Source organism: Mesoplodon bidens (assembly GCF_964165515.1).
Source record: "Mesoplodon bidens genome assembly, chromosome: 11".
Lineage (NCBI taxonomy): Eukaryota > Metazoa > Chordata > Mammalia > Artiodactyla > Ziphiidae > Mesoplodon > Mesoplodon bidens.
In genome coordinates, this window is record NC_138167.1 from 57,620,337 (window position 1) to 57,637,035 (window position 16,699).

At 61.6% G+C, this 16,699-nt stretch overlaps 3 protein-coding genes across 5 annotated transcripts in view; 1 reads left to right on the top strand and 2 right to left on the bottom strand.

Moving 5' to 3' along the window:
* Positions 1 to 2,191: 2,191 nt before the first annotated feature.
* Positions 2,192 to 4,637, bottom strand: MIOX (myo-inositol oxygenase; the record flags this gene model as incomplete). Its single annotated transcript, XM_081249521.1, is given in 11 exon segments — positions 2,192 to 2,413; positions 2,492 to 2,604; positions 2,719 to 2,768; positions 2,856 to 2,923; positions 3,001 to 3,110; positions 3,234 to 3,301; positions 3,454 to 3,616; positions 3,693 to 3,773; positions 3,982 to 4,062; positions 4,507 to 4,547; positions 4,550 to 4,637. Coding segments are annotated over 11 exon segments (972 nt in total). The 3' UTR covers positions 2,192 to 2,304.
* A 292-nt stretch (positions 4,638 to 4,929) lies between these two features.
* On the bottom strand, positions 4,930 to 8,933 carry ADM2 (adrenomedullin 2). The gene is made up of 2 exons (XM_081249595.1): positions 8,625 to 8,933; positions 4,930 to 8,059 (listed from the first exon to the last, which is right to left on the bottom strand). Exons 1-2 carry the CDS (start codon positions 8,732 to 8,734, stop codon positions 7,741 to 7,743), a joined length of 429 nt encoding a protein of 142 aa, XP_081105721.1. The 5' UTR covers positions 8,735 to 8,933; the 3' UTR covers positions 4,930 to 7,740.
* A 4,399-nt stretch (positions 8,934 to 13,332) lies between these two features.
* SBF1 (SET binding factor 1) overlaps positions 13,333 to 16,699 on the top strand; it is a 28,295-nt gene continuing 24,928 nt past the window's right edge. For all 3 annotated transcript variants that reach the window (XM_081247929.1, XM_081247930.1, XM_081247931.1), the window contains exon 1: positions 13,333 to 13,539. In XM_081247929.1, coding sequence (XP_081104055.1) covers positions 13,485 to 13,539 — 55 coding nt within the window. In that variant the 5' untranslated portion in view covers positions 13,333 to 13,484. The remainder of the gene's footprint in view (positions 13,540 to 16,699) is intronic.

A 16,699-nucleotide genomic window follows, 5' to 3' on the forward strand; every position in this document is an offset into this window, starting at 1 on the left:
GTCAAACATCCCCCTGCCCCAGCTCCGGGGCTCATGTTTCTCTTCCCCACCCCAGCCTCGTCCCTGCTCTCAGGAAGGCTGAGAGGCCCCGTTGCCCACACCCAGTCCAGGCTCAGAGCCCCCTGCACCCCACAAGCAACTTTAGGGAGGGACCCCCTTGGCGCCCCGCACCTGCCCTGCCTGAGCTCAAAGGCTGAGAGGGGGCCGCGGCTGGGAAGGCTGCCCAGGGACGGTGCGAGGGAGCCCAAGGCAGGCAGGAATTCTCCAGAAGGAAGCACAGCGAGTGGAGAAGAGCTTGGGCAAAGCCTCTTGACACACTCGAGCCTGTCCTCTCCTGACACCAGCGCCCAGAGGGGCTGGGGTACACAGGGAGGGCCGGGGTGGGGTTTGAGCGGAACAGGAGGGTCTGACCATGCAGCAGCCTGGGCAAGGCAGGGAGGGCAGCGGGCAACGCCACCTTTCATGGCTACAACCAGTGGACATTCAAGAAGTGATTGGGTCTTCAGCCCCAGCACGTGGATTTGTAATACCACCTCCCACTCAGCAAAACCAAGGTTCCTTGGAGAAAGGGCCAATTCTACGTCTAGGGCAGCCTCTGTGGTAAACTGGAAAATGGCCCCCAAAGATGTCCACATCCGATCCCTGGAACTTGTGAGTGTAACCTTATTTGGAAAAAGCATCTTGCAGATATAATTATGGACCTTGAGATGAGAAGGTCATCCTGGATAGTTTGGGTGGGCACTAAATGCCATCACAAGTGTCTTTATAAGAGGGGCAGAGGGAGACAGACACACAGAGAAGGAGCTGTGTGAAGGCAGAGGAGAGACAGGCATCCACCAGCCAGGGTGTGCTGGCTGTCACCTGAGTCTGGATCTTCCCGGAGCCTCCGGCGGGGGCACTGCTGACACACTGATCTCAGACTTCTGGCTTCCTTCCAGCACTTGAGAGAATAAACTTCTGTTGTTTTAAGTCACCAAGCTTGTGGTAATTTGTTACAGCAGACACAGGAAACAAACAGTCGGGCATCTTGTTACACCAGATGGCAAGACATCCCAGAGACCCTTGCGATGGTCAGAAGGAGACAGGGGCCCACAGGAAAGACCCTCCCCAACCCTGTCTGAGCACCAGTAAGAATAACTCACTGAGGCGCAAATATGCTGAAATCTATGCGTTCTTTATTCAAAAGCAGACAACTTGATCATGTTTGAAGGATGCTAGGGAACCAGCTGTTGCAAAATGGTACATTAAGAGAGAAGACAGGAGCATTTACTTCCCTTTCCTCCATAAACAGGAAGCAAACAGCACCAGGGGAGCGGCTCTTTACTGCCGGGTTCTACCAGGTGAGCGAGGATGGAAATGGAGCCTTGCTGTTCTCACTCTATCCAGTGGAGGGTGTTCTTAGACCCGAAACTGCCGCACAGCAGCTTCTGACAACACAGGAAACAGCGGGGCTTCCTGATAGAGCACAGCCCCCTGCCTCTAGGGCACCCCTGCCCTCAAGTCAAACCTGAATCCTACTAAGCCTCTAAATTTATTTACCAGTTAGCAAGAAAGACCGAGGAAAGTCTACTAATAGATACCATGGGGACGCAACCAGCAAATCCCAATAGGAAGTCCCTAGACACATGAGCCACTTTCTTCAAAGGAATAAACCTCTAGTAGAGGGAAGGCTGACGCTGAGCTGCAGCATGAGGGGTGCACACTTGGGGGACGAAACCACAAGGAAAAGAAGGTGATTGTCGGCCAAGGTGAGGGCTGCACCCTGGGGCCCACGGAGGGTTTCTTGGCGTGTTTTCGTGGGTCGTGTTCATGGCAGTTAACCTGAGCATTTATCATGACGTTTCCTGTAGTGCGTTCTTCTAGCTATCAGGTATTTTGTATTGTTTTCTTTAAGGGGACTGAGCCCAGAGGACTGGGCTCAGAGGTGGCTGTTTTCAGAATGTGGAGGTGGGCAGGGTGACCCCAGGTCCTGACACCAGAGCTGGGAGGACGAGCAAGATGTTTATGGCAGCAGGAATGGCCGGGCACGCGTGTCCACGAGATCGCAGACTTGCCCCTCCCACCCCCCGCCCCCTCAAGTGACTGCCCTGCCACGACACGCCTCAGTCTCAATGAGGGTTTGAGGGTCAGACTCACGAGCTGCTTTAAAGTCTTTATTGCAACCGGGGAGAGGGGCCAACAGGGCAGGGAATGCAGGTGGGTATGTGGGGTCCCCTAGAAAGGCCAGGGTGGGTCGTCACTGTGCCTGACAGTGCCTGTCACCCCAGGGCACCCAGCCAGGTGTGGGCAGGGTGGGCAGGCCGGTCACCAGCGGAGGACACCAGGGCAGTACTTGTCAATGAGCCCCTGGTAATAGGGCCGCAGCTTGTCCACGTCTGGCAGGTCAGAGTTCTTGGTGTAGAGATCAAACTTGCTGCAGCGCAGAGGGACAGTGCCTCGTGAAGCCCCGGGTCCCCTCCCCCGCCCCCCCCCCCCACGGGCATGACCGTACTTGAACTCCTGCACCCAGGGCAGCATGGCCAAGTCCTGCTCGTTGCACAGCTGCTGGTAGTCGCCGCCCGTGTGCCACGGGTAGAAGGAGTGGAACCGGATGATGTAGAAGGCCTGGGGCAGGAGGAACCACACCCCACGCTCCAGGCTGGGATGGACTGGGATGAACTGGGATGGACTGGGCTAGGCTGGGTGGGGTTCTTGGTTTGGTTCCTCCCCCACACCTACCTCCGGTGGGAGGGAGAATTTGTTGAACTTCATCATCTGGTACATGTACTCTGGGGGAGAGAGGGTGTCACTCCCAGGCACCCAGAGGCGCGGCCCCCACCTCAGTCCCCACTGTTCCTGTCTCTAACTGGCCTCACCGTCATGGCCCCAGGACATGAGGACGTTCTCGAGCCCACAGTGGGGCTGGTACATGCCAAGCTCTGTGCTGCAGGGAGAGACAGAGGGTGAGGGGGGCTCAGGAGCACCCTGCAGAGGGGAGGCCCAACAGCGAGGGAGGCATACCTGTACAGAGGATCCTGGAGGTCAGGGTTGTCCTGGAAGGTAGAGTCACAGAAAAGCACAGAGCCTTGGGGACGGCAGCCAACTGGGAAGGTGTCTCCAACGACTGCCCACTGGGGAGGGACAGGCAGCGGTGGGTGGGCCTGACTGGCCTGCCCACCAAGTGGATGTCCAGAGCCCAGAGCCGAGGCTGCCCTGGGCCCCGCCCTGCCCACCCTCTCCACCCCTCTCCTCACCTGGGGCTCCCCTGCCAGAGCCAGGACCTTCCCCAGGTCGTGCAGGAGCCCGGCGAGGTGGAACCAGTCTGGGGGAGAGAGAGGGGCAGGGCAGGCTAGAGGGGGTGCAGGGGCCAGGGCAGAGGGACAGCCTTGGGGCCGGGGTGGGGGCAGGGCCTGCTGGGAGAGGGCCGGACCTCCACCCTCCCCCACCACCAGCCGGGGCGGGTGGGGAGCACACCCTTGTCGGGATGGGCCTTCCGGATGCCCTCGGCCGTCTGGAAGGCATGGAAGGAGTTGGGGAAGTCCACGTCGGGGTCCGACTCGTCCACCAGCGCATCCAGCATGTCCACAGCCTCCATGACAGTCATTCTCTTATAGGAGAAGCTCCCAAACTGGGCATGCTGGGCCAGTAAGGGAGAGGTCAGCATAGCCCCAGGGTCGGCCCTGGGGGGTTCGGGTTAGGAGTCTTCCAGCTACCTTCCTCCTGACGAAGTCCACGGTCTGCCATGTGTGCATAAGCTTGTAGGTGGTGAAGACACGGTCCAGGAGAGGGCCGGACTGCAGGACAGAGGGTCAGCCAGGCAGCTCGCCAACCCCTGCCCTTCACACCCAGGGGGCCACTGCCTCCCTCTCCCAGGCCTGGCCCCACAAGATGTGAACGGGGTATCCCCAGGGTGGCCCCTGGAGCTGTGCAAGGGGACAGGTGCTGCCCTTCCCAGGGGCGGGAAAAGCAGGGGCGCAGGGGGCGGCGGCCGCAGGTGCTCACCGTGTAGTTTCGGAAGCTGCCTTTGTCTTTGGCCGCCTCTGGCTCCATATCAGGCTGGTAGACCAGGGAAGGGTCTGGGTCCTGGTTGGGTGGGGGAGTGAACCCATTTCACCACAATGCCAGCTCCATGAGGGAGTGAGGACATCCCCAAGGGGGCACGAGACTTGTCAGAGGTGGAGCAGCCGCGATGCAGTGGGCGCCCCAGGGCACAGCCCCTCCCAGCACAGGCACGGTGGCTACTCCAGGCTCCTGGTGTCCTTAGCTGCAGGGTGGATGCCGAGGATGACTGCTTCCCCAGTGATGCACGGCTCTGGTAGCACCCCTACCCAGCATCTCCTCCTCAAGACCTGGGTCCGCAGGGAGCCCAGGGGTTGGGCCGATGACCCTTGCCCCAGCTAGACCACGACAGGAAGGAGGGAGACCTTTGACCCAGATGAGCGGGCCGGCAGAAACCCGCTGGGAGAGGGCATGGTGCTGCTGCCCTTTCCCCGAGGGAGCAGCCTGTGCGGGGTCTGGGGTACTCACCACAGCCACCTTCATCCTGAGAGGGGGCAGAGCTCCACAGACCCGGGTGCCCGTATATATGCCCACAGGTTACATAAGTGACCGGACACCACCCAGCCCCTTGGCCTTGGCCCTCGGTAATGAGTGACCATCCACCCTCCTCCTGGCCTCTGAGAGTTAATGTGTCAGCACAGGAGCAGTCCCAGTGGCCGCCCCCCCCCCCCCCAGCCAACCTCAGCGTCCCTGGAGCAACTGACCTGCCTGGGAGGTCGAGGCTGCTCTGTAGCCAGACTCCCACTCCTGCTTCCCAAGCTTTAAACACCTCCATGCCCCAGGCGGTAGGCCCCTCCCAACACCCTATCATCCCCAGGCACCTGGGATTTGGGGTGGGGCGGGGCGGGGCTTATTTCAGAAAATCATTTTGACACTTGTTAAAATGGGATAGAAGACTTTATTCACGTTTTCCTAGAAGGGAGAGGTCGGGCTCCACTCTGAACACAGAGTAAATCCCCAGCACACAGTCAGCTGGGGATTTACAGCCACCAGGCAAGGTGGGGGCCTGGGGTGGGCTGGGTGGGCAGGGGTCAGGAGGGAAAATAGCCAGAGGAGACATCAAGGGTGGGGGCACTCTTGCTAAACCCCAGGATTCTGTCAAGGGCCTGATTTTTGCTAATACTGGGCGAGGCTGGAGCCTTGGGCTCACGTTTGGTCCAGGGGGTCTTTGTCAGGCTCTTGGAGCGAGGGGCTCCATCTCGAGTCAGGGCAGAGATGAATTCACAGCACTGGTCATGTGTGGGCTGAGTTAGGCAGTGAGGACACAGCAGGGACCGCACCGCCTGGAGCTGACGGTCCCGTCACTGGAAAGAGGCCGGCGCTCTGGCGAAGGACGGGCACCGAGTGCAATCAGGGTGAGTGGGACGGGAGAGGGCAGTGGGCGAGGTGCTGGGCACTCCGTGAGGTGCCTCCTGCCCACGCTGAGAATCAACCGGGCCCCACTTAAAACAGCAAAGTGCTCTCAGCCCCTGTGAGCCCATAGCGCCTCCAGCTTCCCAGGTGCATGTACATCCCTCACGCACCGTACTTTTGAGGTTGGTTTCCTCTGCCTCCTCCCACTGGAATCTCAGTCCCTGGGGGTGGGGGGCAGGGTTTATTCGCTGTTTCCACAAGTGCTCAGAAAATATTGGCTGCAAGGATGGAGAGGGGCCTGGGGAGGTAGGATGGGGACTAGAACCATCACCCCAAAGCAGGTGGTGGCTTGGACCAAGAAAAGGGACAAAGGGCCGGCCAAGGGATCCAGATGAGGAGGGAGGGGAGCAGCAGCAGTGGGAGGGCAGCGGGTGGGGGAGCTGGGGGGGCTGGGGGGCTGCCACCAGGCCCCCAAGTGGGGCGCCAGATAGGCAGCCAGGACACGGTCTGGAGCTCAGGGGCCATGTGGACCACAGTGCGATGCTGTGACCATGGCAGGTGACCCTAAGGAAAAACAGCCCAAGGCTCAGGCAGCACCTCGGCAAGGGCACCAGGTGGTGCAATCCTGGGGGCCTCCTGGCAGTCTGTGTTGCCACAAGGAGGGTGCAGTGTGGGGTGGTGTTCTGGCAGGGGGAGCATCCGGCATGGAGAACTGGACCGCAAGGGACTTTGCCCCAGGGCCAGAGCCAGGGAGGGTCTTGGCCGAGCTGAGCTCCTGACTCTCCCTGACTCGGCCCTCCCGGAGCCCTCCTCTTCCTTATCCCCCAGTCCCCCTGGCCCTGTGCCATAGCCCACCCTCCCTGCCTGCTCTACCGACACCCCTCGGTGGCCACAGGCTCCAAGCTCTGAGGCCCAGCCTGCCGCCCATCCAGCCCCCACGCACACACCTGTTCCAGCCTCCCCCCAACATCTACGCCTCCCCTGGGCTCAGGGCCTGGGTGCTCTCGGCTCCTCCCCCGGGGCCCCTGCCGTCCTCAGTTCATCTCCCCAGCAGGGCAGGGACCAGCCTGAACTATTCCCACGGGGCCTGCTGGAAGGAAGGTGAGCCCTGAGCTGGAAGAGCAAGCGCAAGGGTGGGAGGCCAGATGGCTTCCAGGAGCCTCCCGCCCTTAGGGGGCCCCCGGGGGTCTGAGGGGCAGGCCTGCCAGCGACCCAGGGTATGGGCTCTGTGGGTGGGCACTGCAGGGACCGCAGGCACCTCCCTGATCTCTGGCTGAAAAGCTGGGTATAAAGGCATGCTCTCTTCACAGGGTGGCTGAGAGGGTGACATGGCAAACGTTGACAAATTAAGTGCTGTATGAACATTTGTTAAATAACGGAAACCACATTTCTGAACCCGTGAGGCATAAGGCGCCAGTACTACAGGACTAGCAAAAGGCTCTGGTGTCACAGCACTTAAAGCCCCGCCCCCTCCCTCCCCCCCACCCCGTGGCGGGGCGGGGAGCGGGGGCAGACACACACTAAGAACTCCGCCCTCTGGCTGTGGACTTGTTCTTCTGATAATTTGAGGCCAGTCCCCTCCCCCAGGCTCCTGGCAAGCCTGCTCCAGCCTCCTGTTGTCCCCACACCGGGCAGGATGGGGCTCAGGGAGCCCCTGTGGCCCGCGGGACCCCAACCCTTGTTCGGCCATCCCTACCCACCTTGAGGTGGTGGTGCTTCTGCCTTAACTGAGAGATTTGGGCTAGGAGATTTGCCCCACCCTACTCCCACCCTGCCCTAGAGAGTGGGAAGGGTGTTCTGCCCTGCTCTGCCCCAGAACCCCTACACCCTTTCCCCAGCTGCCCTCAGGGCACCCAGGCAGGGAGTCTCCATTGTGACCTTGGGCCCAGCTGGAACAGGGCAGTCCAGCCTTAATCCTACCATGTCAGGACCAGCAGGGAAGAGGCCATGCTGGGCCAACTCTGGGCCCCTCCTCTCTCCTGCTTGCCCAGAGGTGGCCCAGGGTGTTCAGGTCCCTGGCATCTGCCCTACGTCCTTGGGCAGACCCTGTCCTCTAATGCTGCCAACCGCCTCCAAGTGTTACACTCCCCAGGGGCAGAGCCCCTTGGGGTCTGCTGGGTCCACACACGTGCACTGGCTTCTGTGTCCACGGTCATTCGAGGTTGGCTGCTGCAGAACCTGGTGGGGGTAGGGTGGGGCGGGGGTGTCCTCAGGAGCCTGCTCCGCTGTTCCAGTGACTGCTCTTTGCAGGAGCTTCGGGGCTGGTTCTGGGCTGGGGGCTCAGCTTCAGCTCTGGGATTAGGGCGCAGCATCCCAGCTGGGACAGGTAGGGGTATGGCCTGCCGCGCCTCAGCCGTAGCTGTGAGGGCTGCTGGGGTCCACAGGGGCTGAGTCGTGTGGGCTGGCTGAGCCGACGAGCTGCCATAGGCGGTGGCTGAGGTTCTGCACCTGGCAGGTGCCCAGCATACAGCCCACACGCAGGAGCTGGGCTCGGGGCCTGCGGGGACCCAAGTGTCGGCGGGGGCCATTCCGGAGAGGCTGACCCATAGCACGGGCCATGCTGGCACTCCTTTGGGGCTGGAGGGCCTGGTGCAGCTTCCAGGACACAGGCCGGGCTGCAGGGTGCCGGGACTGCAAGCCACTGGAAGGAGTCCGGGCTGGGGGCTCCCTGCAGAGGGAGATGGAGGAAGTAAGCCCGGCGGGCCAGCCTTTCAGGGACCCATAAACCCACCCACTTTCCCTTCCACACAGGCCTGGGGTCACTGGCAGGGGAAGCCCACTGAGCTCAGGGCTCAGGGCCTGGCCCTCAGCCACTCAGTAGCCCATTTACCTGCTCCTCCCTGGGCAAGGGGCGGCCCTGGCCTCTGTGGGCCACTAAGCTCAGGACTCAGGTGACTCCCTCTCAGCCCTTCCCTTGGGGGGGGCAGGCCTGAGGGCCCCTCCAGCCTTCCCTCCCACAGCTGACCTTTTCTTTTGAGGGGTCTGCTCTGCCAGTGGAGGAGTGGGCATGCCTTAGGAGGAGAAGCAGAGAAAGAGGAGCCTCTTGCCCTGCTCGGGGGTTGCTTAAGGCCTGGGGCTGGCCCTTGATCTAGGGGGTGAGCCCCAGCAGCAGGTGGGGGGTTTCCCCAACCAGGGGCTAGAGGGCCTGGGGAGGGGTCGGGGTCGGAGGGAGGCCTCCCCCGAGCACTCTGGTTTCCTGCCCCGACAGCCAGGGTGGTCTGAGACCTGCTCACCTGGCTCGCGTGGGCGGCCGGCTCCGGGCCAGGCCGAGGGACAGCGCGCCTGGGAGCTGCAGGTAGAGGAAGCTGATGCAACCGAGGGTGACCGTCAAGAGCCGGGCCATGAGGGCGGGGCCGGAGGGGGCAGTGAGCCGGGCAGGTGTTGGGGGCGGCCCTAGGTTGAGCCACCGCTTCCGCCCGCACCTCGGGGCGCGCGGGCTGGCGCCGGTAGGTCGGCGAGGGTCTCCAACACGAAGCGACACGAAGCGGGCGGGCGAGTCTCCTGCAGGTGGTGCGTGAACCTCCTGGGTCAGCTGGCGGCCGGGGCCCTGCTAGGGCCGGAGCCTCAGCGCCTCGGGGCTAAATAGTCTTCCAAGGAGGCGGAGCCGGACGCGCCGGCGGGGCGGGGCGGGGTGCTCCCGCCCGGACCCCAACTCCGCCCGCCGCCCGAGAGAGGGCGGCGGCCGTAGGGAGCACGGGCGGCTAGTCAGAGACCCCGGCGGGCCAGCCTCACCTCTGCCACCTTCTGGTGGGGGACACTGTCCCTGAGCCTGGAGGGGTAAAGAACTGGGTGCTGCGGCGTGCGATCGGCGGGGCTGGGTCCCGCCCACCACCTCTAGGTCCCTGGGCCTCGCCTCCCAAATATCCGCGCCAGTGAGTGGCAGGGGCCTGGCCAGAGGCGATTTTGAGACCCCTCCTCAAGAGGTCCTAGCAGCTCTATTCCTAAAAACTCTACCCCCCACCCCGCACCATTACTGAAGTATTAACTGGTTTTTGTAAGAAATTTAAATAAGTAGAAAGTGAGAACCTCTCACTGCCATCCGGTGGATTCCTCTCCCAGGTCCGGATGGGCGCCCCGTTCTTGACTTTCTCTTGTGTGCATTTTGTTGACGGGGGGTTGCATCCTGTGTGTGTGCACTATATACAGACACATATGCACATATAGGTAAAAATATATGTAAACATAGAGACTGCCATTCTTTCTTATGGTTGATCCTACACTAAAATGTAGGTGTCCTGTGACTTAATTGATCCTTTATTGGGAAGCAATTAGGTGATTTCCAAGCTTTCCAAGAGCAAGAACCCTTCTTCATGAGCTCATGGATGTGTCTCTATAGGATACTATCGTAGACATGGGAATTCTGGCTGAAGGTGAGCCCGTGTTTGTGTTGACAGATGGAGCCAAACTGCTCTCCACAAAGCTGATGCACTGTCAACCGATAACGGACTTGGTGCCAGGGTTCTTCATCCCTTTGTCCCTCTGAGAGGGGACAATTATCCCATCACACACTCAGACATTTCTGATCATCTGAGCATCTCTGCATCCATTTGTATTTCCTCTTCTGTCTTCCCTGCCCCAGTCTTGCTCCCTCTATCGGGTGATCACAAGTGACCTGGTCACTCTCCGTCCCTCCTTCTGCACACCCCGTGGGAGCTCAACAAACATTAGCTGGATGAATAAATCAACAAGTGGTGACCACCTGCCATGTTAAAGAGCGGTAGGGAAGCATCAGCAGGTATTCTCGTTTCTATTTATTTATTTTTACCGGAAAGAGGGTGGGTGATGTGATCACATTTATATTAGAAAAGTGGAATTCAGCAGGCAGGTGGGTGCTGAAGGGCTGGCAGGAAGGGTGCAGTGGGGACAGAGAGGATGGGTCAGAGAAACAGAGCAGAGCAGGGGGGCTGATGAGGAGGGTCAGCCCACCCATCTGTTTGCTGAGGCAGGGAGAGTGGGGGGAGGGGTTAGCTACATGGGGGACAGCCTGGCAGGGATGTCTTGCTGGCCTCCAGCGTCTTGGGCCTGGGGCTGAAAAGAAGGCAGCCCTGGCACACAGTCTGGGAGCTTTGGAGCTGGCAAGGCTCTGAGAGGTGAGAGGTGTGTGGGCATCACCACAGAGAGTGAAGAGAGAGGACAGCGTGGGAAGAGGGGCAGGCAAGGGACCCCAGGGGTGGCCCGGTTCTGCAGCTACTGCTTCTCCCACCAGCACCCCCATCCTCCTCAATCTGCCTTCCACAGCGCTGCCAGTACCGTCTTTCCAAAACACATGGGACCGTATCACTCACCCCACCAATAAAGAAGAAAGAGAAAAAAATTTGCAGTCTCTTAGGCCCTCGGCCACTGCACTCTTTCTTTCAGAACACTGGCTGCCACCACAGGCCTAGGGTCTCATTTCCCCGACAGCCCACAGGCAGGGTGTCCTCTGGCCTCAGGCCTCAGCCTGGGAGCTTACTTCACCCCTATCCCCCTTGACTGGATCAGAGACCCCCTGTGATCCCACAGCCCCTGCACAGCACAGCTCGTGGCACTTGTGGTCTGTAACTGTCCATGTGCCCCCCAAGGGGAAATCCACGGACTTCCCCCACTGGTCCTCGGTGGAGGATCCGCTTCTGCGGAGCCACCCAGAGCACCGCTCACCCATGGAAACACACAAGAAGCACACAGAACCTCCAGAGGTTCCCCTGGAGGAATGCTTTAGAGAGAAATCATCGTGGAGCAGGAAAAGCGAGGGTGGCAATTGGCTGGGCAGACAACATCTAGGGAGGTTTTGCTTGAGTGTTTTAAGGTGGGAGAGACTGAGTTTAATCCCGATGGCGAGGATCCATAGAGAGGAAGATTGAGGATGGGGGCACCTAGCAAACAGCCAGAGGTGGGGAGGGGGCAGGAGGGGCAGAGCCTCTGTGGTCGCTGTGGAGGGGGAGGCGGGGGTGAGGGGAGCAGACTTGGGGTGATGCAAGTCTGTTTTCTCTGTGAAGGAGGGCAGTGGGGTCATTTCTGAGACACGGGAAGGGGATCAGAGGAGACTGCAGAGAGAACAGAGCTGACCAGATGTCAGCAGGCTGGGCAGTGGCGAGAGTGCATCCACAGCTGGGGCCGCGGGGTCACTGTGGCTACTCTGCACCAGCTGGCGCTGCAGGCCTCGAGGAGACGGATGGGCGGGACTGTGCGGGGCTGGGGTTTGCCAGGTGAGGACAATGAAAACCGTTGCGGGGGGCGACGATGTTGGCAGCATGACAGGTGACTGGAGCCACACTGGGAGGAAGCGGGCAGCAGCAAGTGCCTCTGAGGGTAACATGGACAGTGTGGTAGCAAGGAACTTGAGAGGGACTATCACGGTCTAGAAGTGACCCCAAACCTACCCTTGACCCAAGGTGCTCAAGAAATGGGCTCCTTGCAAGGAGGGCATGAGGGTGGAAGAAAATGGAGTGCAGGGTCCCCACCATCTCTGTGGAAGAGTCAGTCCTGGGCTCATGTGCTGGGCCAGAGGCCTTCCCTGGCACACTGCCTGCCCATGCACAAGCTCAGTGGTGTGGTAATGTGGCGGTGAGGACCTTTTTGGGTGTAAGTGACAAAAGCCAACTCAAGACAGCTGGGGCAAAAAGGAGGGGTTCTCAGCCTATCTACCCAGTACCGTACAGAAGCAGAGGAGGCTGTGGCTGGGCATGTACCCAGGGGCAGGGAGGGGAGCCTGGTGGTCTTCCCCCTCAGCTCTTGTCTCTGGGTTGTGTTCCACTCATGCTCCAGGCGGGCCCCTGCGAGGGGGTGGAGGAGGAACGCCAGCAGTTTGTTCCTTCGTGGGTTCTTGAAGCAGCCAAAGTCACCCCAAAACAAGTTCAACCCTGCCTTCCCCTCCCAGCCTGTCAGCGAGCAGCCCTGAGGCTCCCCCTCCCCCCACCCCCATCTCCTCTCCTAGCGTGTTCTGCCCTGGACTCTGTGTCCCCCTTGCCCATCCCTGTGTCACTGCGGAGGAGGCCCTGGCCGGCCCCGGCCCTGAGGGTGGTGGGCACTGTCAGGGACCCTGAGTGGTGCAGCCTTCTCCCAAGCAGCGCACCCGGGCCCTGGCGCCTCACGGCCTAGTACGCGGCTCTTTACATACAGCAGGGCGTGCAGCGCGCCTTTTAAAAAGTACATGTGTTGGGCTTCCCTGGTGGCACAGTGGTTGAGAGTCTGCCTGCCGATGCAGGGGACATGGGTTCGTGCCCCGGTCCGGGAAGATCGCACATGCTGCAGAGTGGCTGGGCCCGTGAGCCATGGCCGCTGAGCCTGCGCGTCCGGAGCCTGTGCTCCGCAACGGGAGAGGCCACAACAGTGAGAGGCCCGCGTACCGCCAAAAAAAAAAAAAAAAAAAAAAAAAAAAAAAGTACATGTGCTAAAAATAAATAAATGAATGAATGAATGAACGAATAAATAAATAAATAGAAATTAAAATAGTAAAAGTACATGTGTTAAGCGTTTCACCTCACTTAGACTGGGCTTCCAAGTGGGGCCAGAGCCCTCCTCAGGCTGGGAACCCCAAGGGTAGGGCCTGGGTGGGTACTCCCCCCTATCACCAGGCTGGCAGCCCCAGGGGATGGCTTAGGGCCCCAGTTTGGGAGACCTGTGGGTAGGGCCGGGCCTTCCGGCCTTCCTGCAGACTGACAGCGCCGGGGGAGAGAGCCCCGGGAGCCGCGCGGACCCCAGACAGAGCTCCCAGAGGCGGAGCCCGACCCCTCTCCGCCCTGCGTGGGAGCCGCGACGGCGAGGCGCGCTCTGACCCGGCCCGCGCATGCCGCTGACCCGCCCGAGCCTCCGTCGCTGTCACCGCTTGAGGGTGGTGAGCGGCTGAATCCCGCCCCCGGGAACCGAGCCCGCGCCGCTGGTCCAATGAGGGAGCTTCGCTCCGGACCCCGCCCACAGGGGGGGCGGGGCGAGGCAGCGCAGGCGCACGGCGCGGCCGGGCGGGCCGGCTGGCTGGGAAGATGGCGGCTGGAGCCCTGGCCGCCGCCGTGGAGCGGGCCCGAGGCGTCCCGGGTGCGCGGGCCAGGGCCGGGGCCGGGCCATGAGAGCGCCGTCCTCGCGTCCCCGAGCCGCGGAGCCCGCCCGCGCCCCTCGCCATGGCGCGGCTCGCGGACTACTTCGTGCTGGTGGCGTTCGGGCCGCACCCGCGCGGTGAGTGCCGGCGCGCGGCCGAGGGCTGAGGGCCGGGGACCGGGAGCCGGGAAGGGTCAGCCGGGGCGGCGGGGCAGCCCCAGGGTCAGCCGGGCACCTGCCGCCCTGGTTCGGGGTCCGGGGTCGGGGGTCACGGCGGGCCGACCTCCCCGAGGTGGGCAGCGCGGCGAGACGGGGCGGGCCGAGATTGCCCACCCCAGTCAGCGCAGAGCCGGGCCGACAGCGCCTCGGCGTCGCCCCGGAGGTGGGAGGGCCCTGGGGCGGCTCGGCCTCCCGACTCCCAGTTGGGTGGGATGGGCTCTCTCAGCCTTGGCGGACTGCCGGGCGGCTCTGCTTCCAGGGGCACGGAACGCTCACTTGCTAGCCCCTCCTCTGACCCCCAGTGCCTCTGGTCTGGAGCCTCCGGGCCGTGTCTCAGGTACTGGAGGCTGGGGAGCATGCAGAAAAGGGGTGGGATTCAGGGACTACTGCTCGAAGAGGTGGTGTTTGAGTTGGAACTCGGAGGACTTCAGGAGGAGCTGTGGAGAGGAGAGAGGAGTGTTCCTGGAGGAGCGCCTGCCGACTTCACGCCTGCAGCCAAGCCCTGGGTGGGAGAGTGGTGTGGTGACTGGTGCCGATGGCCAGGAGGTCCGTGTCTAGGGTCAGCGCCCGTGTCTGAGAGCGCTTCAGCCCAGGGGGTAGGAGAAAACAGCCTGACAGTGACATCAGCAACAGCCGTGGAGACAGCGGCGTTGGGGTGTGCACTCAGCGTGCCAGGCCCTGCACAGCCCTTTGTGTGCGTGATCTCACTTCTTCCTCCCAGCAGCCCACCGAGGTTTTCCTGTCATTGCCCCCATGTGTAGAGTGCAGTCAGGGCAGAGAGGTTGAGTGCCTGGTCTGAGCCCCCAGAGGGGCTGGGACTCGCACCCAGGCTACCCCAGAGCTAAGCTGGGGTCTCAGATCCTAAACTGCAGGAGGGCACGCGTGTCATTGGTGGGGTGGGGTGGCTGTGTGGTCAGTCTGGGGCTGAACCTTGAGCCTGAGAGTGGGGTCGAGACCCCCAGTCTACCCTGCTTCTTGTCACCCCAGCTGCCTCTGTCACCATCCAGGACCCGGACTTGCGCTCCTCTTTGCTTTTCTTCTTGCTGAGCCTGTACCTGCTGGACTCCACACTCTCCAGACCCTCCTCATGCCCTTTCTCTCAACACTCACTCCTCCTCTCCGCTCCTCCTGTCGTATCCATCCCGACACCCTCAGTCATGAGCATGTCTCTCCCTTCAGGGAGGGCGTTCTTGTGGGCAAGGACCAGTTGTCCTCGTCCTGCAGTCTGCACGTGGCAGGCTCACTGTCAGTGTTGAACAGGCCCAGAGGGAGAGCCGTCTACTCCAGGGCATGTGAGGAGGGGGCAGTGAGGAGGACATGCCAACTGCAGCAGCAGGGTGCACTGGATCCAGGGAGACAAGGCTGGCCAAGGTGCTGCCCCAGCGTGAGGGCCCCCAGGCTGCGTGCCAGGGCAGGGGCTGCATGAGCAGAGTGAGCTTGGAGGCTGAGGACGCTGAGGGCAGTGTGGGAGGCATGCTGATGGTGGTGGCAGCTGGAGTGAATGTGAGGGAGGTGAGAGGAGGCATGGGTGGGCTCCGTGACAAGCTGGCTGGAGCCACACGGGCGGTGGGCACCCCAGGTGTGTGTGGCCTCTGAGCAGAGCAGGGGAGAAGGCTGGCGGCCACAGTGCCTGCTCACCCCACCTGCTCACCCCAAGTGACTGGAAGGAGTGATTCTCAAGATGTCCTCTTCAGTAGGGCTGGGGGGCCATGGAGCCCCCTAACCACTGTCTTCCGGGGTTGGAGCTGGTCAGCTGCTGGCTGGCTACCCAGCCTCAGGGCCTCCCTTGGCATACTGGTCCATCCCTGTGAGAAACAAGCCCACGAGCTGGAATCGCGGCTGTGGGACTGCGGGCAGAGCGGGGTGGTGGGGAAGTCTGAAGCAGAGGAGCACCGCACGAGGCTCAGTGGTCCCCGCTTTGCCGTGTGATACCTCTGTGACCTTGGACCAGCCTTTCGGCCCTCCGCACCTCACCTTCCTCCTCTGGGGGTAGGGTGAGTGACACAGACCTCCCAGGCTGCTGTGAGCACAAGGTGGACATACACACATGGGGCTGTTCACGCAGAGGCTCCAGGAGGTGATGGGTGTCTTGTTAATGCTGAGCAGCCAGTGTGTGGACACCACTTGGCACAGACAGTGGGCACCCGTGCGTGCTGTCAAGCCTAGGACACTAGGGCAAGACATAGGGTCTTTAGGGTTCAGTGGAGAGTGCAAGAGTGGTAGAAGGCTTGTCCTTGGCCTGGATCTGGACATCCGGTCTGGAGCTTCTGGATGCTGAGTCCCAGAGTCCTAACTGAGGAAGTACCCTGGTTTCACAGTTACTACCTGGCAGACCGCTCCAGGCAGGAGGGCAGGGAGGAGCTTGGGTGGTTCCCTTTCATTCATCTCAGAAGGTGTAGGCTCCTCCCTTGGTGAGCTGGGGGAGCTCCTTCACTAGGGACATGGGTTTAGCCTGTATTGCACCCTGGCCCAGCCCTGGGGACATCGTGGGGGCCAGAGAGACTGCCTTGCCCAGTTCCTGGCCTGGGAGTGCCCTGATGGTGGTCAGCTGATCTTACACGGTGTGACCAGTGCCAGAGTGTGTCTTTGATCTGACCAGATGGCCGAGTGCATATCTGCCAGGGAGGAGGGGCTGGACCCCTCTTCTGGTGCTGAGGTTTCCACCCCCAAACATCTGAGAAGAAGACTTTCCACCCCTGGCCTGGCCTCTTTTGGTCCTGACCATGTTGAGCTGGCCACATTCCTCAGCCCCATCTACTCTCCCCACCCATGTTCCTGCCCTCTCTCTGGAGCAGGTTGGGGCTGTTTGGGATGGCCTTGGCTGGCTCCCAGCCCCACCCTGGGAGCCCAAGGGTCCAAGTCCTTGGGTCAGAGCCAGTCGGGTCTGACTGAGGAGGTTGGAGAGGTTGCAGCCCCTCTGCACTTGTCGTGTGTTGAGGTTTGTGTTGAGGTGGGAGGTTGAGTTTGCAGCAGGACGGTGCCGTCCTTCCTACGGTCCCGGCCCAGCTAGTCTCAGGGCGTGTGTGCTGGGTGTGGGGAGGGGCGGGCAGAGGAGGCTGCCATCCTCCCTCGCCTCTGC

Excerpts from the sequence above, each read along its gene's own strand:
- ADM2 (XM_081249595.1), bottom strand. The coding sequence starts at position 8,734 with ATGGCCCGGCTCTTGACGGTCACCCTCGGTTGCATCAGCTTCCTCTAC. Across the intron at positions 8,060-8,624 it reads CGGCCGCCCACGCGAGCCAG|GGAGCCCCCAGCCCGGACTC; the intron begins GTGAGCAGGTCT and ends CTCCCTCTGCAG.